This window comes from Poecilia mexicana, unplaced genomic scaffold (assembly GCF_051168715.1).
Source record: "Poecilia mexicana isolate PSO_F unplaced genomic scaffold, ASM5116871v1 scaffold_20, whole genome shotgun sequence".
Lineage (NCBI taxonomy): Eukaryota > Metazoa > Chordata > Actinopteri > Cyprinodontiformes > Poeciliidae > Poecilia > Poecilia mexicana.
The window spans coordinates 16,573,345-16,599,612 of record NW_028263389.1 but is presented as its reverse complement, the minus strand read 5'-3'; the positions used below and the strand labels follow the sequence as shown (position 1 = coordinate 16,599,612).

At 38.6% G+C, this 26,268-nt stretch overlaps 1 protein-coding gene across 1 annotated transcript in view; it reads left to right on the top strand.

The window, feature by feature from the left end:
- The window catches only part of tmem108 (transmembrane protein 108), a 42,899-nt gene that overhangs the window by 13,008 nt on the left and 3,623 nt on the right, over nt 1-26,268 (top strand). The window contains exons 2-4 of the mRNA XM_015013373.2: nt 11,581-11,664; nt 22,620-23,681; nt 25,359-25,510. Coding sequence (XP_014868859.2) covers nt 11,625-11,664; nt 22,620-23,681; nt 25,359-25,510 — 1,254 coding nt within the window. The 5' untranslated portion in view covers nt 11,581-11,624. The remainder of the gene's footprint in view (nt 1-11,580; nt 11,665-22,619; nt 23,682-25,358; nt 25,511-26,268) is intronic.

The window sequence follows — 26,268 nt, the reverse complement described above, 5'->3', positions numbered from 1 at the left end:
AAATGTGGAAGATGGGCATTTCGAGCCCAAATCATCATCATTTTCAGCACTACATTTTTAATCTTGTCCTCTCAAAGCATTTCATGTTCTTATATGACGTTTAGTTGAATAATACAAAGCTTTCTGAAAAAGGAGCGCTTCGGTACCGATTCCTCCTTTCATGAACCTTTAATGTCGATGAAGCTCCTCCAGACTGGAGGGCGGCTCAGTTCTGTCCATGTCACCGTTTTTCCCTGGTGGCCGGCACTTTGACAAACGTCCCCCTCTCAGCAGCGAGCTGCAGAGCGCTAATACCGTTTCAGCCAAAAGTTGACATCAAAGCCTCATTGCTCACGGTGACTTAGCGAGTTTTTTTAGTGATTTCTACCTGCTCAGTTCTGGAGGGTTACTGTGATTTCTGCTGGGCAGCTGGAGGATTGATATTGGCTGACAGCGCCCTCAGCGTTGCAGAGTTAGTGCTGTGTCATGTTGTTTTATCTTGTTTGTCTCAATTTAAAACCCCAGGAGAAGACTCTGGTTTTATTAAATATCTGGAGTTGAAAATAACTTGAACAGAAAACACGCTGAACAGTAATTTGATTGAGGCATGTGCTGTTGAGAGGATGCCAATCAGCTTGAAAATAAAATCAAATTGGGGAAATTTGCAAATTAATTATTGTATATTTTCTTTTTTTTTACTTGATAGACATTGCTGCTTTTACAAATAACAACTGCTCTACTTATTTTTTCTATTTTCTTTAACTCTGCCAGAATTACAGCAATTCAAAACAAACAAAACATGCCATTTTAGGATGAGTGATTTCTAAGAGCAGTGCTTTTCTTGCTCCGCTTGCATTAATTCGTATTAATGTTTCATGCAAATGTTATTCCAAGATTCAACAAATTTAGTATGCAGCCTCTGGAGGGGAAAGCAGTAAAAAAAAACTACTTTGACTCATGTTGAGCATTTTGATTTGGCATTTATCTCCTGCTGAGTCACTCTCTTTCTGCTCTCAAACCGAGTCCCAGAAAAGCGCCGTGTCCTCCAGCAGGTCTGACAGTAACGTGTGATAGGTGTTCAACCTGCTGCAGATGGGCTGTCAGATGGAGGGCGACCATTTCACTGCTTAAAGAGGAAATATCGTGTTGGCCTAACCTCCCACCTTCCTGTAAACGGTGGAAGATTTGCTCTGCCAATCAAAAGTTTTTCTACACTCTGACTTTGAGATTTGCTTGCCTGAAATATCAAAATGCTTTGTGAACTGTGGGGAGGATGTGGAGCAGGGAGGCTGGGACCTCTGACAAAAATCAATTATTGGTGTCCAAGTAGGTTCCTATGGGAATTAAAACAGCGTACGATTTACTTCAAGGAACACTGGATTTTAGGCTTGAAAGTCAGGCTATTGATGTTTGAGATAGTGGACTGGGTGCCTAATTTTACATTTTTATCATATTTAGACTTTTTAAACCAGCTTTATTCTCAATTTGACTTTGTTTGTATGCTCACAGGGGAAGGATAACGTAATACTAAAAGCACAGGAGGGAAATCTTCAGGCAGATTAACACAGAATTGTAGCCTAACAAGATAAAATCTGAAAATTTACAAAACTGAGAGCCAAGATGGCCAAAGAATATGAATTAGGCAAAAGGTGGAGAACAACAGGTGAATACAGCAAGGAGTGACTGAAAAAGGAGAACATTTGTAGTTAGCAGAGTGACAACAATGAGCAGGTGAGTCTTGGGCTACGCAGTCAAATGTGACCCAAATCCAATTCTTTTTTTTTCCATATGTACAATTACAAACTTTTTACCCCCAAAATATCAGATTTGTGCCACTTCCATATGTGGTATTCAGTTGTAAATGTATCCAGTAGTTTTCAAAGCGTCTGCAGTCAGAACAGTCATTTCACATTTTGTCCAACTTTTACGTCATTGACGTGACACATGCATCATAATTGTGAACCAGAAAAAATGGCCGACACTTCCTTCGTCTTGTTATGATCTTCTGTCAAAACTGTCAGCTGCAATTACTCAATAAAATCAATCCATAGATGGTGGCGTCCTTAGTGCGTCGCTTTCAGGTTGTAAACTGTTCAAGTCTGATTGCGATCGCGTTTAATTAGTAGCATGAAGGATCGCACAAAAAAAGCATCAGAAGACCTGCTGTGTGAACGTAGCCTAATTAACCAAATGAGCCGCATGAGCATAAAGTGTCTGCAGCTAAAAGTCTAAATAATTTTTATTTGGAGAAAAGCGTGACTCAGCTTTAAAGGCGAGAAGAGAAAAGGATGAAGGTTTGTAGCTTTGGGCTTTTACTTTCCTCAACATCTTCGAAAGCAGGACCATCATCTCCAAACTGCCAAAGATTAATCCTGGAAAAACAGACATGAATCAGCCAACAAAACAATCAGCAAACCCTCTCAGGAATATTTTAGTTTTCAGTTCAAATCTAAAGTAGTGTGAGTAAACATGTAATCTTTGAATAATTAGGTAGACTCATATTTTCTATTTATTTCTTTTCAAGTCGATCAGCCTCACGTCAGATGATTTTCTTTTTACATAAAACAACAAAGGAGTTGCTTTAGATATAAAACAGCTACAGAAATGTTTTACAGCTGCCCGGTTCACCTGTTCTCAGTTCTGACAGGAAGAAAGATGATTTTTATCATTTTGAGGGGGAACATGCAGCAAACTTCCTCCTAATGTTTCATGCATTCAGTCAGAGCTGTGAAATCACCTTTCACCTCCAAGCCTTCTTTTCATTTGCTTCTGCAGGGAGGCTATTTTTAGATCCTGTTACCAGTTCTGACAAGTCTCAGAAGACGTGACACACCGTGGTCTCGTGTTGTTCTTGATCATCAGCGAGCCGCCTGCTCAGTCTGAGGGTCACATCAGGATGAAAGGGAAGAGGAGATGGAGGGAGCGGACAATAGAGAAGGATGGAGGGATATTTACGAGTCAGACAGCAGTGAAGGCGAGCTGCATCCCAATATCTGTTCCTTCATGCCTATAACTCTCAGGAGAAAAGGAGTAAAGCTTGTGCAGGGATTTGCAGGTGAACTGACAGTCTTCAGGTACGTGAGAGTCTGTGCAAATAGTGGAGTATCTTCCACTGAGGAGGGGGTGAAAAGGTCCTCAAGTATAAAAAAAATCAGAAATGAACAAAAAATATAAGAAAAATTTTATTTTTAAAGCAAGTTTCTGGAAACGTGGCAAGAAAAGAGACAAACAACCTATGGAATAACAAAAACGATGACAGGAAATGTTAATATCCTGCAGGAATATACCTTAAAACATTAAAACCTTATTGAAATTTTGTAAATCTAGCATTTTTAAAACGAGTAAGAAAAATTTTACCAAAACAATTCCTGGTTAAAATTTACTCGCACATTGAAAAGGTAAAGAAATTTTTTAAACACTGACTTAGAAAACATGAAAGTAAAATACGTGCAAAAGTTTGACGGAACATAAATCTGGTTCATATCAAACGCAACATTTGAAAAAGACCCAAACAAACCAGAAACAAAACTTTTTGAAAACTTTTAAAATTATAAGATTATTACAGTTTTCATCATTTAGGTTGAGATTGCAAAATTATATTATGTTTTAATAGATATCGTCTGTCTGTCTGTTTATGTTACATTAAATTACATATTTTCTGTCACTTATTTGACTTTTGTAAAGAAGCTGTTAAATCCAGTTAGACTTCTGGGTGAAGATCCTCTGTGTCGAGTCGCAGAGTCAAACCAAGCAGCGACTTGAAAACAGAAACGCAGCAGCGTCTCCTGTGTGCTGCTGTCTGTCAGCTCTGACTTTTAACGCTGATCACAGCGCCGCTCCCTCCATCACTCCCAGTGCTTGATCTCTGCTCTGTGGTCGGTCTCCTCTTTTTGGTGACATAACAAGTCTGTCACAGGTTATTCCCGCCGGCCGTGTTTCCTGTCGGCACACCAGGTCCTGCCTTCAGAGAAGCAAAACCGAGTCTTTCAGACTCCCAGAACTCCGCAGGATCTATGTGCAGAAACCAAAGAGCTTAGATTTCACCAAACGTTTAACTCAGACCGAATGATTGTTTACAATGATGTGCTGTTCAGCTTTCGCTACGTGTTTCTTTAATTTAAATAATATTGAACATCTGGTCCATCCATCCAGGATTTTCTGGTTGTTTTTTGCAATTAAAATCACTGATTTACTCATTTGTAAGGAGTTTTTACAATATTTGCGCTAATGTATGATGTTAAATGTGACTTTTTATTAATCGCCGTGTTGGTCACAGACTATAACTTGACAGCGAGTAAGGCTTAGGCAGCAGTCACTTAAACTCAATGTTTTTGGCCAATTTTGAGAAAAAATTGCAGTAAAAATCAGAAGAAAATGTGGGGATTTGTTGATTTTGTGAGAATTTTGCATATTCGTGAAAAACTGAAGGGAGTTATTGATGTGATTTGGAGTCTACAGGGCCACATAAGAAGCTGCAGAGGGCCACATTTGGCCCCTGGGCCTTGAGTTTGACAGATCCAGTAGACTTACACCAGCTATGACGTTCACAGGAAGTTAACAATGGCGAAGTTTCTACTTATAAATGGTCTGTGGAGCAACACTTGGCTGGCTACCATTTATCATTTTCGTCGGTTCCTCACATATTTATACACCTACAGACGTGCCTGAGTTCCTCTGATGAATTGCTTCGGTCACTGGTTTGCGTCTGCGTGTGCTGCTGAGTAATAAAGAGGCCGGTGCCGTTGCTCCACTCCCACTCAGCCGCCCCTGAGCTCCGGCGCTCGATGCTCTCCGAGTGGGATTTTCTTTGCTGAACATGTTTCAGGCTCATTCATCCTTTGAGAGCTGCAGCAACACTGATTCTGTGAAGTAGGGTTGTTAAGAGAGGATTACGCCAATATGCAATGTTTTCAAACCCGTCTCAACGAGGCGTCAAAGTAAAACGAAGACTAACTAAAAAGCAACCCACACATCTGCTGAGATTTTACTCCCTTGTCTGTTTGTAGCTGCATACAAATGCATCATCTTTAGCGCTACGCTACGCTGGTTTTCAGTGCCGATGTGTTGGATTTATTCTCCTGGGAACAAAGCTAAGACGGCTCATTCAGTGAGCACAGATATCGATCAGCATGATGCAGGAATCTGGAACATGAGTGCAGGAATTCAGTATGATATTTTTTTTTTTCTTGTGAGCCATTTGACAATAAGAAATCAGCTGTTGTAACAATTTGAACAAACTTCCACTCCTACATTTGCAGGACGAAAGATGTATTTTTACTGAAGGCTTAATATCAGAACAAATCCATTATTTTGATGATTAACTGATTAATCGGATAGCAAAATGGCATGTTCTGCACATTTTTATTTCAACCACTTAAGCTTGTTTCATGCAAAATTTGAAATGCATTAAAATTACAAATAGGTAATTTAATTCCTTTTCTAAATAATAAAATAAAAATGTCTTTGCCTCATACAATAACGTCTTTTTTGCGTGTAAACTTGATCATTTCTAGCAAAAACTAATTCCAACATCAACATGTGAAAAGCTCAGCCCATTCTGCTTTATTCATTTGATAATAATTGGATAGCAATAGGAGTCTAATAGGAGATATTTTGTCTTTTTTTACCAAATTTGAACCAGGTTCAGGGTAGGTCTACCACTAACGTAAATACAAAATGTCTACACTTTTTGCACATTTTTGGTTTAATTACTTGTCAGAATATGTTGTTCTTTCAGCAATTGTCCTTTTTTGAGTCTGTATACTCTAGTTAAAGGAGCACACAGACTCTTAAAATGAGGACTTGACTGCTAAAGTTTACTTTGTGATGAGTAAAAGCAAAGTGAAGGTGCTTGTAAAAGGTATTTTCTTGTTTCTATTTGTAGCCTCGTGGCTGGAACAGGTAGGTTTACCAGCAGAGAAATAACAAACCGGTACCTTCATGTTCTTTTAATGCTCCCTGTGCCACCTTTGGGCCTGATGGGAGGTGAGTGAGCTGAACAGCCTCCGTGAAACCACACCAGCAACTTTCTCTGCCACGTTCAACGTCCAGGCTGACTCAGAGATTCAGCACAGCATCCCAGCCATAAGGCTTCTCATGGAAAAATAGCTGCTGCTGTTTGCTCTCATTTGGGCTTGTTGTTTCCTCTGCTTTATTTATCAGGTAGCTGAATTATTTAGTTATTAAAGCCCTGCAAAGACAAAGAACTGCTGCTATAACAAAGAACTGCTGCTATAACTTCAACTTTCTACCGACTTTTATCAAGACTTGTCTATGCAAAGAAATCTGTAAAAAATCTTATAATTTGTCATCATTTGTGATTTTGAAAGTTGACAATCAACATCAAAAGCTCCCCAGATAGGAAGTCTTGACTTCTGAATCACAGCAACGATCTGCTGCGGATTGAGGCGTCATCTTCTTCCGCTCAGGAAACCGAACAAAAACAAAACGCATCAGGCATCGTCTTATCAGGGAATGTCTGCTGATTTCCATCGGGGGGCAAAACGGCATCAAAGGAAACGTGAACGACCTCTGAGACGGCACGTTCCCCGGGTTGCAGAGAAAGGGCAGGGTCGTGTAAAATTGGAAATGGAGCTGAACGATCAGACCAAACCGATGCTGCAGTTAATTCAGCTCGGTTGAAACCAGAGTTTTACCTGCATGACATTATAGATCCAAAGCTTTGCAGAACACTTTTCAGTATTATGAGTTAGACCAACAAAAACAAAACTAAAAGTTTAAAAAATGTCTTAGATGTTAAATTAACATGTTTTATGCATTCATATTCAGCTTGTTTTAGTCAGTAAAGCATCTGTGAACACCAATTTTTTGAACACTGTAGCTCTTGCTGTATGTTTAGGGTTGCTGTCCTCATACAGTGAACATTTTCATCATGCCACTCTTCTACCAAAGGCTGGGAGTGAGATGTGGTAGTTATGCCAGAACCGGAGGGATTTGGTTTTGAACACTGAGTTAAGGATTTGTTGCTGAGGGTCCAGTTATCAGTTAACTGTGTTTCACACACTCTCCTTTCTCCCCTGTTGTGGAGAAACTCTCAGGCTGCAGCCGCTAAGCGCTAGCAGCCAACCTGCTCCCTCCCCTCCCCATGTACAGAATGGAGGGAAGTCCAAAATTAAAGCATTGTTGTCCCTGCGAGCGTTGGTCACACAGCAATCGAGTGACAGCCTTATTTCATTCTGCCATCTCGGCTGACCTTGCCACTGGCCTCTGGTCCCCCGCCGCCACCCTGCCTCCAGACGCACCATTCAGAGCCGCTACGAGGACCAAGACCTGTCTCTGAGCAGCAAAAAACAAGCAGACTGTGAGGGGATTTTCCTATTTAGTTTGGGTTCAGTGAGGATTTCTGAGTGTCCCCTCCTCTTCCCCCTCTCGTCTGTCTGAGCCCTTTGAATGAATGTGAATTTACAGTAATGTACCATTAAGGTTGCCATGGCGAGGGCTGCCGCCTGTGAGCATGTCAGTTGCCATGCGTGTTTTATTTTTTCCCCTCTCCAGTTGAAGAATGGGCAGCATGTGGAAAGTTTCAGAAATTTTTGCTTTATTTTCTGTTTGTGCTGCTTGTTTTTCTCCGCAGACACACAATGTTTTGCTTTCCTTTTATTTGTTGCAAGAAGTTTTGTTTATTTTGGACTTTGAATTCAAGTGAACGCTACGATGGAATATCATTTTATTTATAATTACAAGAATAATGTCGTGATATTATGAGAGTGAATGATTTTATCAGAACTCCAACACAAAACTAAAAATAAATTAAATGTTGAGCGTTTTGTGTATTTATACTTTGGAATAAGTTTTACAGATTATACTTAATGGAAACAATTAGGCAAACAACTAACTATTTTAAAGAAACAAACCACATAGACTGAAGTAGTTATCAAACACATTTTGATAACTTTATTGAACCTTTTTCCTTGTTAAAACCTATTTCTTGTAATTTTAAGACAATTTTCTGGTAAAATTGCATCTATATTTTCCCAATATTTTAATTAGGCAAACATTTTCATAGCCTGTCCCTAATCATCCATTGTACAACTCACAGAAGGGATGATTGTAATAAAAGCCACTTTTATAAGTCATTTTTAATGAAATATCAATTAAAATCAGAAATCAGATCTGGTACGACAACAACTGTAGATTTTATTTATAAGCCATAACTATCAGGTTTTAAATTTTATCACCATAAACAAAAAGACCCAGACAGGATACAGAAACCACAGTGATGTTGTTTACAGAGAAACTGACAGCTAAGACTCAACATGTGACAACAGCAACCAAACTGTCTGCAGTTTCTGATGGACCTTTACACATCGGTGAGGCTCTGCAGCTTCTTGTCTTATTTTCTTATGACACTTCAGTTCAGAGCTGAAATGTGATTCACCTGCTCAGCAGAAGAAAAGCTTTCCCCGGTTCTGCTGTGAAATCAGCTCCGTTCTCCATGTTTACCTCCCCAAAGCCTCTCCAGCATGTCTGTTTGCTTACCAATCTCACAACATCAGACTACATCTCTTTGGAAAATTTAACTTACAAATGTACTCCAAAAGATGATACTTGTTAATAATAGAGCAAAGGAGTGAAGATACGAATGTAAGAAGACGCTGTTGGTTGTGTGTGGGTGTAAGGATGGTGATTTGGGACTTAACCAGCTTGTGTCTAATTCAAATATTAAAACAGCAGTAAAAAATATGTTTTTTTATGTTTCAACTGTATTCTTGCTACATTAAAGCTTTGAGCTGTGTTGAGAATAAGGCATCTCTGTGATGCTGAAGAGCCAAAGAGCAAAATCGTGCTCATATGTCATCTCACGATATCTATGGCTAACATCGGTTTCTACTCTATAATCTTTATGTTTGTAATCTTTACTTCTCATCTTCAGCAGGGGAATTACGCAGAAGAAAACACACAGCCCTGTTTTTTCTAATCGCATTAAAGATTTAGCCCTTTGCAGTATTGCAGTTATGCTCGTTTACACCCTGCTGCATCTCAGCCGAGCTTTCTGTTAGCAGTTTGTATAGGAGTTTGTATAAAGGTTTCATTATCAGACAAAAACCAAATCTGAAAATGAAGTTATCTGACTAAATGCTTCATCACAAAATCAAAAAACGGATTGTAAACAATTATTTGTTGGTTTTTTAATGTTGTCTTTTCTAGCTTCCTGCAACAGCTAACTGTGCGCTAATTGCTACATTGCTAGCCCCCAGAGTTTAGGTTAACAGCAACTAGTCATTAATCAATAAATTAATTTCTACAATTGTTTTCATTACATTAGAAAATTTACCTGCAGCAATAATAGCTAATTTTTTTAGGTCCACCTGGAATAAAATGACATAAAAGTCTGAAGAAAAATAGAAAAGAAACAGTAAAATAAAGACACTTTTAAAAATAGTGCATATGGTCTTTATGTTAAGCAGTTTATGTAGATTTAATAAAAATTATATTTTTTTCTTAATTTGCTGGTAGTAAATAAAGTTAATGTGTAATATACTTACTCACAATGATCAAATTAAAACAGTTGTGCAAATTTTTATCGTAAAATTTGAAAATACTAAAATTTTTGATTTCTAAAAAATGTTTTTTGTGGCAGCAAGTTTGCGTAAATTTTTTAAGTAAGTCTAGTTTTTGCATTTCACAGTGCAGGTGCAACACCACTAGTTGGCCAGTTGGTGGCGTCAGAGCATTTGTTATGATTTTCCAACGATTTACGGCTTAGATTGACAAAATTGTTGACAGCCATTTTTATTTTCTCTGCCCGTCCGCGTTACATCGACGGGCTTCGCCTCATGTCTCATGATTTCTCGCTCTTTGTCGTCTCTGATTGGTTTTCACCACAACGTGAGCCTAATGTGTGTGTCTTTAATCTACAGGGAAACTTTCAGTGTCAAAATCATCTCATTTTCCCTTGAATGACTGGTGGCACTGTTGTGACCTCATATTTTTATTTTAGTTGCACTATTTAGAAATTTGGTCCAATTAATTGCATTTATAGAGTTCTGTAAATCCTTATTTTTTAATATTTAAAGTATTAAGGGAATCATTTTAGGATCAAACAAAGAAACAGAAAACTGAATCATTGCTTTTATGAAATCCAGTCAAGGTGGAGGGTTTATTTGTTTGCTTCTTTGTTTCTGTTGTTTGCAGCAATATTTTCTGCTGCCACAGAACAGCCAGTGGTTGCCTTTGCATTTATTGCTCCACATATTTACAGCCATTATAAGGTTGCCCCAATGGCAGCTCTGTAAATAGTGTGACTCAGATGGGATCCAGTTTTACATCCATGAACAAAATCCCTACCTGTGCAACCTTCTTGATTTTTTTTCAGGCGTGTGAGGCCTGCAGTGCTTTTAATGTTTCTCTGAGATGTTTTGTGTCCTCCTGGATCAGTTTTTGATGTATTTTTGGAGTAATTTTGGTTCGTTAGCCATTTGTCAGGTTCAAACCTGGACTGTTCTGGCTGAAGCAGATGAAATATTGGCCCTGTTTCGTTTTTCTGTCAGATCGGTTCTATTTAAAATTTAGTTTTATATCTCGCTAATCTTACCAGACACAGAGAACCAACATCTAGTTTTATTAGAATAAGAATCCAGAGAAACTCCTACTAGTTTATAAATTATGAACTTCTTATTTTTATTAAACATGTCAAACCAATATGTAGTTTTATAATTTTACCTTTTTGTCTTTCTTTTAGCTTTGTTATTTTGTTTGTATTTCCTTCTAATTCATGTAAAACACTTTGAGCTGCCTTGTTGCTGAAAATGTGCTCTATAAATAAAATTACCTTAATTCTACATCTGAGTTGGAATTATTGATATTATTACTTGAAAACTGATTTTTGTGTTTATTTAAATAATCTTTATCCAATTTAAAATGCTACAAGAAAAATAATAAATATAAAATAATAAGGGAGCAAAAATATTTTTCGCACTTGGAGTTTTGACTTTGATTTAGTCTCAATTCAATATGATATTTTTAGATTTGCAGTATGCATTGTGACTTTCAAATTCCAAGTTTGATCATATGCAGCATTTCTTGCAGTACTCTGAACTTTTAGAGGCCATTTTAAAACAAAAGTCACTTCATAATGTCAGCTTATTTGCAAAAACTGCACTATTATTTAACATTATTTCTTCATTATTAAATAATTTTCTTACCTTCATATTTTTCATACAAATAGTTAAACTTCCATGCAATATCTTAAAGTAGATCTTTCAGTGGCTTGTCGTTTAGCTTTTTAATGTTTTGTTGGGTCTGGCAAGGCCTTCAAACATGTGGATTTTGCATATTTTGAAAAGGATTTGGAACTTGGAGCTTCATTTCCTCTGAAGAATTAAGCTTATAAACATCCCACAGTGCATATGCCCTCTGTTTGTTCCAGTGTGAACGCAGACATGAAGCACATGAGTGGTTTTAAATTTAGTAGAAGGTCTGATTTAAGAAATAATAATAAAAAAACACCACTTGATGAAAAGTAATGGTTTAGTTAATAAACCTTAAGAAAATACAAAATAATCAGACTTTAACTACGACTTGGATGTGATTTTGATACTTTAACGCCAGGTTTCATCTTTCCTCTTGTTGTTTTTGCAGAGAACCATGAGCACTGTGGAGGAGGAGCCGGATCACATGATACCATGAAGACAAGTCTGCAGGTCCTGCGCTGCCAGCTGCTGAGTGAGTAGAGAAAGGGAGGAGAATGAGGCAGAATGAGGCTCAGAATCTGGCTGAATGAGGCAGAATGAGGCAAAACAAAGCAGAATCTGGCTGAATGAGGCTAAGAATCTGGCTGAATGAGGCTGAGAGGCTGAATGAAGCCGAATGAGGCTCATTGAGGCAGAATGAGGCCGAATGAGGCTCAGAATCTGGCTGAATGAGGCCGAATGAGGCTCAGAATCTGGCTGAATGAGGCTCAGAGGCTGAATGAGGCCGAATGAGTCTCATTGAGGCAGAATGAGGCCGAATGAGGCTCAGAATCTGGCTGAATGAGGCTGAATGAGGCCGAATGAGGCTCAGAATCTGGCCGAATGAGTCTCAGAATCTGGCTAAAAGGGGTTGATTGAGGCAGAATGAGGCAGGCTTCTGGGCAGAGTGAACGTAAACATTTCACAAAAAAGAATTATAATTTATACTTTTATGTGTTTTCTGTGTGTCAGAAAACTAGTTCCATTCATTTTTCTGCTTCAAGGATGCTATATCCAAATATACAGTTGGAAAGTTAAGTGGAAGGAAAACGTGTGATTGAAAACGTTGTTGCTTACTAACAGAAATAACCGTTTAAAATATATCACTTTGTGTAATAATAATACAAAATGTCTTGAATTTAAGTCAAGTCAAGTTTATTTGTATGTTACATTTCAGCAACAAGGCATTTCAAATTGCTTTACATTAAAATTACACATGGTTAACAATGAAAGCATTAAATTTTCTCAAGTGAAGTGAGTTACATTTCAGATTGTTGATTAATGTTTCATTTGTGATGTTTCAAAAGCAACTGTAAACAGGTGGGATTCGGTGTTTTGGTTGTTTTGAGGGTTTTCTGGAAGTTTATTAGAGATTTGTGGTGGATAGAAGCTGAATGCTGCTTCTCCATTTTTGGTTCTGGTTGTGGATACAGAGCAGAACCAGAACACCTGAGAGGTCTGGAAGGTTGAGCAGATTTTTAATGTATTGTGCTTCTTTTAATTTATTAAGATGGATCTGCACCTATTGAAGTATAACCAAACAAATCCCACAGCGGAGGAGAATTTAGATGTCTAAAATATCCTTGCGTTTCGTTTTTGATTGATGAAATTACCTCCAGAACCCTGCAGTTTGCAGACATGACATGATGTGTTTACTGCCTCTTCTCGTTGCTGCTTGTCAGGTTTGTGTTTTTTGAAATGTACCAGCTCAGGGAGGAGATGCGCTGAGCCGTGGCAGGATCCCAGCGTGGAATGTCACATGAATATGGATCACTGAGGTCAGGATGAGAGCCACCAGCGCTCCAGGACGGTTTGCTAAAATGGCTGATGATATCTGGTATTTACCCCCCGAACAGAACCTCAGGGCAGAGGAGCCACGGGCAGTTTCTGACAAATCTGCCTCAATCCCTCGGAGGAGATAAACCCGGACCGCTGAGAGTGACTTGAGAGTTGGGAGAATAGGAGGAAAAAGTCTGGGTTAAAACCGTCCAAACTTAATATCACAACCATATTTTGGAGATTTCTTTCCCCCTTCAACTAAATCCTTTCTTTGAAATTATAATCCCAGCTTTCTTTTATGTTTTCTGTTGGAAGTCCAGCTGAGCCCCAGGTTTCCTAAGGCTCGCTTTCATTAGGCTTTTCTTTTTCGGTTAGATGGAGCTGAAGGGCCCACCTGAGACCCGCGTCTCTGAGCTCAGGTGGAGAGATTTCTCTGGGTGGAAAAGAAATCTATAGAAGAAGAAAGACAGGAGATGCTGCAGATATAGCAACTAAAAAATTATTTACTTTGCAATCTGTCATTTCTCTCCTCTTGCATCATATTATAATGACTTTCTTATCTTTTAATTAGAGATTCACAAATCATTTTTTCTACACATTCAGCTAAAGAAATTATGACATTTTAAAATTGACTATTTGCAAAGTTTTCTGTTCTGTGTATTCCAGCGGTGTCCAATGTGTGGCTCGGGGCCATGTGTGGCCCCTGGATTCTTCATATTTGGCCGAGCAGCATGAACTGTTGATGCAGATGTTCTACTTTTAATAAATTATTCCTACAAATTAAAATCTTCCTGAAATTTAAAATGTTAGATATGATGGAGAATTAGGGGCACGCCAAGAAAGTAGCGAAAATAAAATTACACAAATTGAGGCCTAATAAAATTATACAATAATAAAGTATATATAGGATTATTGTAGCATCTGCAGCTAAAAAGAACATCAACATGAGGAAAAATTCAGCTATTTCTGCTTGACTTAGCATCAATACAGTTTATTGACTGCTTTATTTATTGTTTTTTCAATTAAAAATTGAGATTTTATTACAGACTTTGAATCAGGTGAAGTGAACACTATGCCAATTGAAGGAGTTTTGGGTAGAAATTATTTACAGACAGAAAAGTTTTTCATCTTAAATTTTAAATGTATATATTTTTATACAGTTTTGGCTTAACAGCATGTTTTGGAGTCTGTATACTCCAGTTGATCGATTACTGAATTAGTTGATTATTTCAGTAATCAATTGATCACAATTAATTGTTTCAGCAGGTATCAACTGTCAAAAACATTTTTTACATGACCATTTTAACCTACAATTAAAAGTTTGGACACAGTTAATGTAAACACAACAGTTTTTTTATGCCTTTCAATGACAGTTTAACTTAAGCATTAAGTATGTTTGTCTTAAAACAAGAGGAAATCTTTGAAAGAACTATTGATCCAGACTTTTTGAAGTTCTTGCAATATGGAAGTGAAGTGTGTAGAAAGAAGGGTCAGTCAGTGAAAGCAGGTTTAATATTCTAGTTTTATCTCATTGGGTCTCTTTTAAGTGAACATGTCTAAATGGTTTGTAAGTGAGAACCATAACCTCCTCAGACTCTGTTTTTTCCAGATTCCAGAGAACTTCCTGTTTAATGTCTCTCCTTCCTGTCACATCCCATAGCTGCTGTGACAGCAGCTAAATCGCTCCCCAAGTAAACAGCGCAGGGACTCTTTGTTGCTCTTGTTTCTGCATTCTCTCACTGTCTGATTCTCAGATAAACAAGTTCAAAGCTGCTGTAACCTGACAAACAATTTCTGAGCCGTTCAAACAGGAAGCCATTACCCTGCCCCGAGAGCTTTGCCTCTTATCTCTGAGCTCACATTTGTTTTAGTCCCCCCTCTCCCCTCCTCCTGCACCATCACACTCCGCCCATCCAGGCCTCCTCCAGCGCGTCCCAGATGTCCACAGGATGCGCCCTATCTGTCTGTGTCCGCCCCTGGGACACAGATCTGCCCGGGGACGGTAGACATCCACACCCATAAGCAAACCAGAGGAATTTGTCTGTTTGTGCCTTTTCCTGGGATCCATCAGGATGAACTCCAGAAGCGTCGACGTTTATCTCCGTGAACGTCACCGAAACAAATCTGGAGATTATTGTCTTCTATGCAATCAAGGCTCTAAAAGGAAAAGCACTTAAACAAAGAGTGAATTACTAAGTGCTAGTAATTCTTAATGCCACCTTTTGTATCTGTTATGCTTCTTGAACAGGTTAGGATAGATCTGTGTGATATTCAAGATCATTTTAGTCTGCTCAGTTCTGCCTATAAACATTTACATGAAAAGTTTTATGTTTTTAAATGTTTTCTTTTCCACAGTAAAGCTGAAGCTGATGGTGGAAGTGCAGAAACCTCTCACGTATTTTCCGCAGTTTATTAGAAAACCTTGGTGGCAGTTTGGATTAAGTTGAAGGCAGTCGAAATGGGAATAAAATAATTTTACGTGCAACTAATTTCTGTGATTAATGGAAACAACTTGAGAGTGCATCAGTAGTTCATTTCAAGCTGAACGTTATTGAGCATCTTGTCATATTGTGGTATGTGGCTAATAAGTATTGATGAATTTTTAAAGGTCATTTACTGGGAAATTAATCAAGCTTTGATCCCTTGTGGATTTATTCTGGAGGATACAACAGAGCAGATTTCTTAAAAATAAAGCACTAATGATGAAGTTAAAGATCTAAAGCCAAATTATTTGAGTGATTCATGAATTAATCAAATATGAATTATAATAGGATTGCATGATATTGTATTTATTTGCACTTTATGATTGTCTGCTAGTTTGATAATCATAGTTTCTACTTCAGTTATTCTGTCTGTCAGGAATAATATGTTGCTATTTACTTGCTCTTTATGCCGTCATTATTGCTCCATTACATCCCTTAAGGTGATGTTGAGCATTGTAGTGATTCATCTCCAGGTATTTAATCATTTTTTCATCGTTAGGTGTTCGACATTGTCTCAGTCTCATTAGGAAACCAGTGGGAGACGCGCAGAAGAAGCTTGAAGGTGATTGCAGGGACTAACAAGGAAACATGATTAAAAGGAGTGATGAATAATGATATATGCAGAGGAGGCTGCCATTTGTATATTTATAACTAGACATGATGTTACAAATTACAGATCATAGAAGTCAGCCGCGGTCACAATTTCTGTCCAGGTGCAATAATTTAATCTCGGCAGCAGTTGGCCAACAGCTCTTCTGTGATAAAAGGTTTTGTCTGCCTGAAGCTGATGGATCCGATCTGTTTCTGTGTCACCCTGACTGCTTCCTCTAAGCTTTGAATTAGAGGCTCCCACTGCTTTCAGCAAAGCTCCATATTTAAGGTCGACTTTGATTTCAGTCTTTTTTCCTCAAACGTGTTTTGAATTCAAGCTTCATTAAGGAATAACATGCAGAAGGGAGAGTACAGGTGTGGTGTGATATTGGCTCATTGGTATTCGGATCTGTGCTGTAGATATTTCTCTCCTTTTGCCCCAGGGGCTTTAGGGAGCATAGCACAGAGGGTTTTTTATTACTGTGGAGTGGATATGATCAGCATTAATGAACCTAAATGTGGCTTAGTGATGGTGAGGGCATCTTTCAAGACTGTCTTTAATTTTGGTGTCTTTAGTGCCTAAAAGATGTTATACATGTTTGCACACAGACTGGATGTGAAATATTTTTTAAAATAAATATAATGTTCATAATGACTTCATTAGGAGCTTAGACACGGCTGATTATGTATTTCAAATCTAGACAAAATCTAGACATCTATGATGCACTTTTGATTAGAAGATGCAGAAGTAGTTTCCCCCCTGTAAGAATAATTATTCTGACCTTAATCTAGAATTTATTTCAATGACCTTAATCCACATCTAATCTGAAGCACAAACAAAGAAATTTAAAGATGTGAAGTTAAATTATCTGAGTAAAAAAAGTCTGAATTCTGATTTTTAAATTTTTTTGTGAAAGATTTTAAGAGAAAGTTAAAGATCCAATTATTCACTCTGTCTGTTTTTAATATTTTTCTTGTTTTATTGGTTTTCTTGGTGTTTTATATTGTTTTAATTTGCATCAAATTATATTTTTGGTTTTATCTCCCTGTACGTGTTCAACACTTTATTCAAAACTAATATATACATACTATTATTACTTTTACTTTGGTCACAGAGTAAGCTCTGAATTGATTTTTGGATCTATAATTTTTTTAATCTTCCTTGGAAAGAACAGAAAAGCTAATAGGAAAAGTATTATTTTGAACTCTGTACTGTATAGTAAGTTTGATTAATTTAACTTCATGGCTTAAAATTGTAAAGCCAATTTTTATCCTTATTGCTGTATTCAAATTGTTTACTAGAAGGTTTTAATGAGATCCAGACCATCAGAAGAGATGCTCAGAATATTAAACTACTTGAAGACTTTCCACTCTGAAAGGTGGAACTCCTGTTTATAAAAAAAAAACCAAAAAACACCACCAGATCAGGATTTTTTATTTTTATTTCTGCACCCACAAACCAGTGAATATTTACTCGTCACCTTGGCCACATTGGCAGTGAATCTGTATTTTGTTTCCTCCACATTCAGTGAAGTTATTTCCTGTCATGCTGCTGAGCAGGGATGACAGAGCAGTAGCAGTTCAGGATCAGAGATAAACCGTCACCATTACGATGACGGATGAGTTTCCAGTGTCTATTTTTGGCTCCTAATAGAGCATCCAGTTGGAGTGAGCTACTGCCGGCTGTTCTCTGATGATGCTGTGAAATCAGATCCAATACTCGCTTCACAAACAGACTCTTGGAACGTGCAGTGGAGCTTGAATTTGGTGCAGAAATGGAAGCTTCCACATACCAGGTTAAGCACTTCAGTATTTAGGACAAATCGGCTGAATTTAATCAAAAACTAAGAATTTAGTGAGCAGGAGTAAATGTGATGGTTACCGTTCCACCGAAGTGAGTTTAGATGCAGTGGCCGCCACTTTGGACCCATGACATTGAGTCTAATGTTGAGTGATTGGTGAGACAAAGCCTTTCCTTGGATCAGCGGGCAGGATCCTGCTTTACACCATGATTTATTGATGTCCTAGAAAGCGTCAATGGAGGACTTCAGCGAATGACGCCGGCCTCCCATGCATTCAGAATAGCTTAATTCAGCAAGTTTGTTGCATAAATTGCCTTGTACGCCATTTATCTATGTAGCTGTATAATGCAAAACAAGTTAAAGCCATTATTTAGCTAAATGAGGGTAAGATCTCAGAATAAATATGCATTGGCATTGTTTTCTGTTTTTGTAGCAGATGCTTTTTTCAGATGATCACCTGGGTGTCAGCGATGGCATAGAAACTGATTAACCCAAAAAAGATGTCTAGTAAAGACAAAGAGTTACCTTCAGCTTGGTATTCCCATTAAAATCTACCAGTTTGGCCTTGGAGTTTTGTGAGTTGTGTGAGGAAACTGAACATTTTGATCAGTAGATTCTTTTTGGTGACAAGGATAAATGAAATAAAGCATTCCTCCTACATTCTCCTCTCTCAAATCCCATTTTCTATGTCAAATCAAGTTTTTATTCATTTATTCACATAGTTTGCTTTGTTCCTCTACCCTGCCTCCTCTTTGCACATTTTCCCACCCTGTCTGACCCTCATGTTTCATCGTATTGTTAGTACTTCGGCGCAATAATAGATGTTCATAAAGCTTATGCTTCTCGGGTCTTTTCAATCATCTCTCTCTTGTTAAATCGTATGCCTGCTTTTCCGTCTCCATTCATCTGGCTTTTTATCTTACAAACACCTGCTGGAAGAAGTTTATGCTAACATTTACAGATGCAACAAAAAGCTGCAACATATAATTATATACCTGTACAAAAGGTAAGAAGGAAGTTTCAGCAACATTTGCTGCTGATTTGACTGACTTGAGATTGCCCCAAGGGTGTTATGTGTTGTTTAATCTGCTTATAAATGTTGATATAATAAACTCATTAAGTATTTTTCTTGCATTTGTTTATGGTCATGGAGAATTTTACAATAAGTAACTGAAAAACACAATCTTAGGCAACATTTATTGGACAGTTATTCTCACTTCAATCAGCTATTAAAAACAATCTCCTTTTCCCATCTAATATCTCAGAGATCATCTTTAAAGGGGAACTGTTATGCAAAACTCACATCCTGCACATTTTTTACTTTCATTTTGATTTCAACTGTTTCTAAAATCAGCACAAGTAACTAAAAAATACCCAGATGTTTTTTTGTTTTTGTTTTTTTTGGCAATATGTTAATGGTTTTCTTTGTTTGGAAACAGAGCAGATTCAGAAACTCCTGAGTGTTAAGTTACATTTGATGGGCACTGCACCGTTACCTAGCAACCCCAATGATGCCAAGCTTGTTACCTAGCAACCCCAGTGGAGTTCCACCCATCATCTAGCAACACAAGGGAACTCCAGTATGTTTGGTCAGCTGGTTTTACAGCTGCATGCACTGTACAATGGCTGCAATATATATTATCCTATATATATTGCACTTGCTTCTTAAAACTCGTAATCTATGTTTGTCCAGAGGAGCAATGATTTCCACCATTCATAATCAGCAAAAGTCTTAATGCCTTTGGATTGTGTTAAAGAAGAACAAGCAATCATAAATCAGCAACAGCTTAGTGTTTTTGCACCTGGAGACACAGATCTGTCACAGACCAGTTTAACTTGGTTAATGGAAAACTGTTCTGACCCTTTATTCTGCATGTCAGTGTGATTGATTGTAGAGGAGAATGATTATTGATTCGGAAGCAGAGTTTGAATCATCATTGAGTTTCTCCTGTCTGGTTCAGATGTTCTTACATTTTACTCTGCTGATTTGGCTACTTTTGGTTGTATACTCTTCTGGTTCTAAGACATTTAAATCAGAATGATCTTGTCTCAATTTCTCTCTCCTCCCTGTTTCTTTTTGAAGATGTAAACTTGGTTTCCTTGGTTACTGATAGGGGACCATAAATGGCACTCTGAAGACCCTGAGTTTTCTGCAACCCCACGTTTTTCCTTTTATTTCCCAGTGACTCTGATTCAGAAACCCAAGGCTTTTTTATTCCCTGCCAGAGGAAACTCTCTTATGTTTGGGTTTGGACAAAGTAATATAATTAGAAGCTTTAATAGGTACTGTACAACCATTGTTTCCAAAACTGCACTAGCATTAAATAGGGGTGAAATATGGGTCTTTTATGTACCAAGAAAAGAAAAGCATTTCAAAACGTTTTACTAATAGGATCATTTTTATGTATTTGTTACATTTTTGATAATATAAAAAAGTTGAAACATGAGTTTTGTGTACGTCCATCAGCAATAGTCTCTGTAAGACCTTTATTTTTGGGTAAAAGGTAGAAGGTATTAATCTACGCCTTGTTTTGGTAACATTTCATAAATTTATGTTTTACAATCTGAAAATCCTAAATCCATTCAAATCTTACCTGAGTATTAAAATTGTTCCTGTTACAAAAAAGGATAAAGGTGCAAGTGGTCTTCGTTTTTCCTGCTGTCAACAAATCCCATTAAAATGTGAAAACCTGACGCCTGATGAATCCTGATAAAGTTTATTCCTCTGTGGCTTAGGGCTCAGCTGTTGTCTGAATAATAGAAAATAAATAATAGAAAAGAATCAGTCAGTCACAGTGTTGCTCCTGAATGGCATTACCAGTGATAGCACAAACTGTCAAAACATGTCACTGCATCCTACATCATGCTGCCATAAAATAAATACCTCCAGATAAATTCAGCATTTAGTATTCAGCAGTTCAACACTCTGAGTACTCTGTCCTTGTTTTAAAAATGTGTACACTCGGAGCCACATACTCATCCAAGAGCCATAAAGGGTTATAATGTCCTTTTTTTTTCCTGATTTAATTGTGGTTGTTAGGCAGCTTTTGTGGGACAAATTAGCTTACTTGTAAATTCATGGATGCAAGTGCTAAACATTTTTTGTGTGATAAGCAGTTGTACTCACTTTACCCATCAGAAGTCATTATGTTGTGGGTGATTGGTGTAACTTCTATCAGCATCTGGGGTGCAACATGGCTCAGTGGTAGAGCAGACACACCACAGAGGCTACAGTATTCGACACAGCGGTCCCCGGTTTGATTCCCAACCTCGTACCATTGGCTTCATGTTTTCCCTTACTCTTTCTGCTCTTCCTCCTGTCCATCTACTGTTGAATAAAGCCCACTAGTGCCACAAAAACTTTAAAGTTTAAGTTAATGTTTTATTGGTGTCTGGAAAATGAGCCGTTTCAAAAACCTTCCACTTGTTGAGTCAGATTTGACATAGGGGTTACCTAGCAACCCCTACCAAGCCCAGTCTTGTTACCTAGCAACCCAAGAGGAGTTCCAGTTCATTTGGTCAGCTGGTTTCACCACTACATGGACTGTACAATGGCTGCTGGAAAAGACAAGTGTTTTGTTGTTGACTTGCCGTTCAGAAACTACTTGCTCCATTCTTGTTTGTTGTGCAGGAGGCTCTACTAAAACTTTTCAAAGATTCATGGTAGTATAATTGTGCATCTGTTTGTAGTCACTTTTTGAGTGTAAGTGTTGAGTTGGGGGGTGGGGGAGCAACATCATCTTATTTGGATTTAAACCGACAAGAAGTCCCAAGCTTGTTCTGAAGGAGACTCAGAAAAGGCAGAACTAAGCAGACTAAAATCTCATTATCTAAGTGATTTTGTGCAAAAAAAAAAAATGTAATGAACATGTTTTGTATCGCCCATAGACCTGCCCTAATATGCTCAAGGATGCATCATTGGTCATCTTTAAAAACAAAAAGAAATCTTATCAGCATCAAACAAATAAGCACATGCATAACACAGTCCTGGCTTCTCCAAATGGCAAATGGACTAAGCTTACAAGTATGCACACATTCATGCAGACAGGCAGGTAACATAGAATTAAGTGCCTGGTTGAGGAAGCTGGAATTGATCCCACACTTTTTAGCAATCCATGTTGGACAATGTCCATAAATGGTTAGAGGAGAGAAATTAATAAGCCCTTCCACACACCTCCTTCCTATGGATTTCGTGTTGTCTGGATAACAAGGGAGAACCGATAATCCCTATAGACAGCTGCTAATAGCTTGTCACTTCATGGGACTGATACTGAGGAGGCAAATCTGTCAGATGGTTTTAGCATGTTAAGCCGGTCATTTTTGACACAAAGCTCTTAGGATTTTTTTCACAGAATGAAGCCAGATAATAGCTTTTTACTTTACTGCCACAGCTGATGGCTCTGTGGGGATTTCAGAGTCTTTCCTCTACAACCTTTGGAGATGAAGACATCCTTTGTTACCTCATGCATGCAAGGGTTCACGCAGTGATACCAGTCTGCTGAATAATGCAGTTAGTAAATCTATTCAATTAAAGCAGGTGAGTGACACAGCAGTTGAGTTGATTAAATCCTGAGAAGCGTAATGAATTCAAGACCAGTCTTCATGTCTGATCTGAACACCTGAGGGGGTCAGTTTTAGCTGCAGCTTGCAATAATAAGCTTGAGAGAAATAATGAATACTTAAATCTGTCAGGCATGATGAAATATGTATTCATGGGAGAGGATGTAGTTTAGAATGAACCTGTTCTTGTTGATTACATGCTAATAATTAGAATTCCCTTGGTGTTTCTGCAGGTGTTCTGGCATTTCTAGCACTGACCATTGGAGTGGCTTTGTCAGCACCGGAGCTGTACCTCAGCCAAACATCCCAGGACTCTGTCTCCATGGCAACCACCCACAGCAGCTCCCTATCTCACGCCAAACCTCCCTCTCTGGACTGGCATCAGGAAGGCTCCACCAGTGGGGAATGGTCGTCCAGAGGCGCACCATCCTCAAAGATCGTCCTTCCGACAACTGGCCTCCCTCCTTCCATCATGCTTGACACAAACACTGTCACACCAAGCACTGTGAGCACCGATAGCCATGTGACTCGGCCCATGGGGCCTAGTTCTGAAACTGTAAACAATGCCAGCGGCATTATGTCCAAGTTTGAATCAGTTAGACAGGATACAGACGAGAGAAAGAAGCCTCAGGATCTTACCGATTCCAGGCAGTTGTGGCCCTCCACTCACCCTCTCTCATCAGCTCATGTTGATCCTCCACGGGGCCTGAAACTCAGGGAGCAGGTTATTGGATCTCCAGATTTGCTTGTGTCCCACACCATAGTTCTGCGAGAGGTTCCTGGTGTGGATGAGGTGCCCACTGCTCAGTTGTTGATAAATTCAACAGAAAGACCCGCATCGCCAGTCCCCAGCCCTTCGGAAAATTTTACTTCTCCTGCACTCATTACAGTCAAACCCACAGAACCAAGCATGAAATCACATAAACCAACAGTCATATCTGTCAACTCTTCAAGCACCCCCGGGGAGACCCGGGTGGTTCTGAGTAACGGCACAGACAGCCCACCTATGGGACACCAGCAGGGGAACGTAACTGGCCTTGCAGGCCTGTTCTCCAACAGCAGCTCCACCCGGGCCGAGGAGGGGTCCACTCTGGGGAACAGCTCGAAGGCCCCCTCCACAGACAGCGGGAACTTCCTCAACAGACAGGTCCCGGCCACAACCAGCGAGCCCGCGGCAGCCAGTAACAGCTTGGGCTCCACCGTCAACCCGCAACTGTCGCCAACGACCATCTGCCTAAACATGATGGACATTGTGTGGATCGTGTTGGCGATCAGTGTGCCTGTTTCCTCCATTTGTAAGTAACATCATCTATAATGCAAACATAAGAAATCTCCCAAAACGTATTGAAAAATCAAGACAAGTTGTTTAATTTTTCACGTTTGGCAAGTTAGAAGCATCTTCAACTGTCAGTTTGTGGGACAGAAGCTGATCATCTTTAGGGATTCTGTAGCTCCCCCTAACGGATGGAGTAGAAAATGAATGTAAATAAATAATTAAAAAGAATAGATTTGTCTAATTTGGGCTAGTGAAGATTTTAAATTTAATGGGTATGTGAAGAGTCTTAATTAATAGAATATTTTTACATGAGAATGGCGCTCAGTGGCAAAAGCAATTTCCAAATTTCTTTCCAAAGCCATGAAAAAGCAAAACAAAGAGGAGAAACATCTGCAGCCATCATCAGCCACATCTTGTAACTGCTGATAAACTCTTCACCATCTGAGAGCTGATATACAACTTCTAGATAGAAGGAACCAATACCAGAACAATCTTTCCAACTTCTTTATTTATATATGATTACAGTCTAATGTCTTTTAAAAATATGTAAAATTTAGTTTCAAAGGTCCATGATGTCAACATAGTGCAATCACTGCCAATGAAAACGTAGTGACCTTTAAAACTCATTATTGCAGTGTCTTGTTGGATCTAGTAGTTAGACACTGTTTAGATAACACAACAGACTACGCTGGTAAGCAGGTTGCCATGGTGACACGTCCCTGGAACTCCGCAGCTGCGAGGCACGAAGAGAAAACTTAAGAGTAATAAACATTGGTAATTCTAAAACTACGAGTTGTATCTAAACAGTTCTTCGACCGTGAGCGGCAGAAGAGACCAGCGGTCGCTCATGGGAAGTTTTGTGTCTCCATAACATTTAATTTAAGAGCTATGACAAATTAAATACACCCTTCAATACATCGTTTTTTCATCGTCCTTTAATCCTAGTGGGAGGTGAGCTAAGATCTGGTGTCAGTTTTCTGCTCTTTAAAGGGATTTAACAGAAAACCACACATTGTGGAGCATTGTATGATTTACTATCTCAAAGTGGACAACTGTGTCAACGTCTATACATTTTTTATATGGTGTGAAACTTGTGAAAATAAGAAGAGTTTGTTTGGGAAAACTTTACAAGCTCTGAATTTGTCTCCTCAGCTTGTTGATGTTCTAAAGGGCGCTCCCTAGAAACCATAGCAACGCATGTTTTTAAAAAACAGATTTACATTTTTAATAAAACATAAGCTTTTATAATGACTTTTTACATAAATCTCCTCCAGGCTGAAACATGTTCTCACAGCTTTCCGGCATATTATCTGCGATCTCGTCTCCTTCCATTATTGAGTTTTATTCAGAGTTGACTTTCCTTGTCTAAATTGATCTCTAACGTTTCTCAGGATGCATTTTGACAGCTGACAGAAACCCCCTCAGGGCTCCATCTTAATAGCAAAATAGTTTTAACAGGAGGAATATGTTTAACCTGAGGCAAAATACAGTTTTCTACATTTTAATCAGTTCTTTTTGGAGAAATTTAGATTTTTTTTCTTGACAATTCTTGTTTGGATCTGACTAAATACACAAATTTCTTAGCTATGTTTTGTGTTTTTTTCTCTCCTTTCAACCAAATGTTATTCTGCAGTAGCTTGTTCTAAGACATGACAGCTTCTATCTGACTAACCCTCGCTGTGTTGTCCTACCGTAGCTGTGCTGTTGACAGTGTGCTGCATGAGGAGGAAGAAGAAGTCAACGAATCAGGAGAACAACCTCAGTTACTGGAACAATGCCATCACTATGGACTACTTCAGCAGACACGCTGTGGAGCTGCCCAGAGAGATCCATACTCTGGAGAGCGAGGTACAAACCACCGACACGCTACAGCTCTATCACCGCACAGCAGCACTACACGCTCTGAAGTGCCAGGACATTTACTTGCTTCACCGCAGGTCAGCAGAATGCTGCTAATGAGCATGGAAACAACAAGAGCATCCAGGTCCAATCTCCCCTGTCAGCAAGGCTCCAGGTGCCTGCTGAAGCAAACTTAATGCTTGAATTGTGTTCACGCACTTTACAGTTTTCACTATTTTAGGAACAAGGAGAGAATTTCTCCTTAGGGTCTCTTTTTAAGGAGACTGAATATTTTCATGGATTAGCTTTAAGCATTGGTTTAATTGCATTACAACATACTGAAAAATCTGCTATGGTTAGCTACAAAATCCTGGACAGTTTTGAACAGAATCACAAGAATTTTTATCTCTAAGGTCCAACTTCATATGTATGATTTGCCACTTCATTTTTTCTGCTTTTGTGATTAAAGTTAGTTCTAAAACATGATCAGTTTGCAGCAGCTGTTTGGTCCTCAATAGAGCACTGTTTAATGACATCAGGTAAAAAAACAGCTTTGTTAAATTCAACGTTCCCTGAAAAGTTAATGCTCCTTATAAACAAGCTCGGCTGAATGTGTTTGTCCACAACACTGGAAAAAGTGTAAGTAAATATTTGCCGATCCCGGAGAGAAAAATCAAGCTCCAAATATCATATAAGCAGCTGTAGTTTCTTAAGTTTACATAAAACATTAGGCTTAATGTCAAATTCAGTTTTAAGAACTCTTTTGT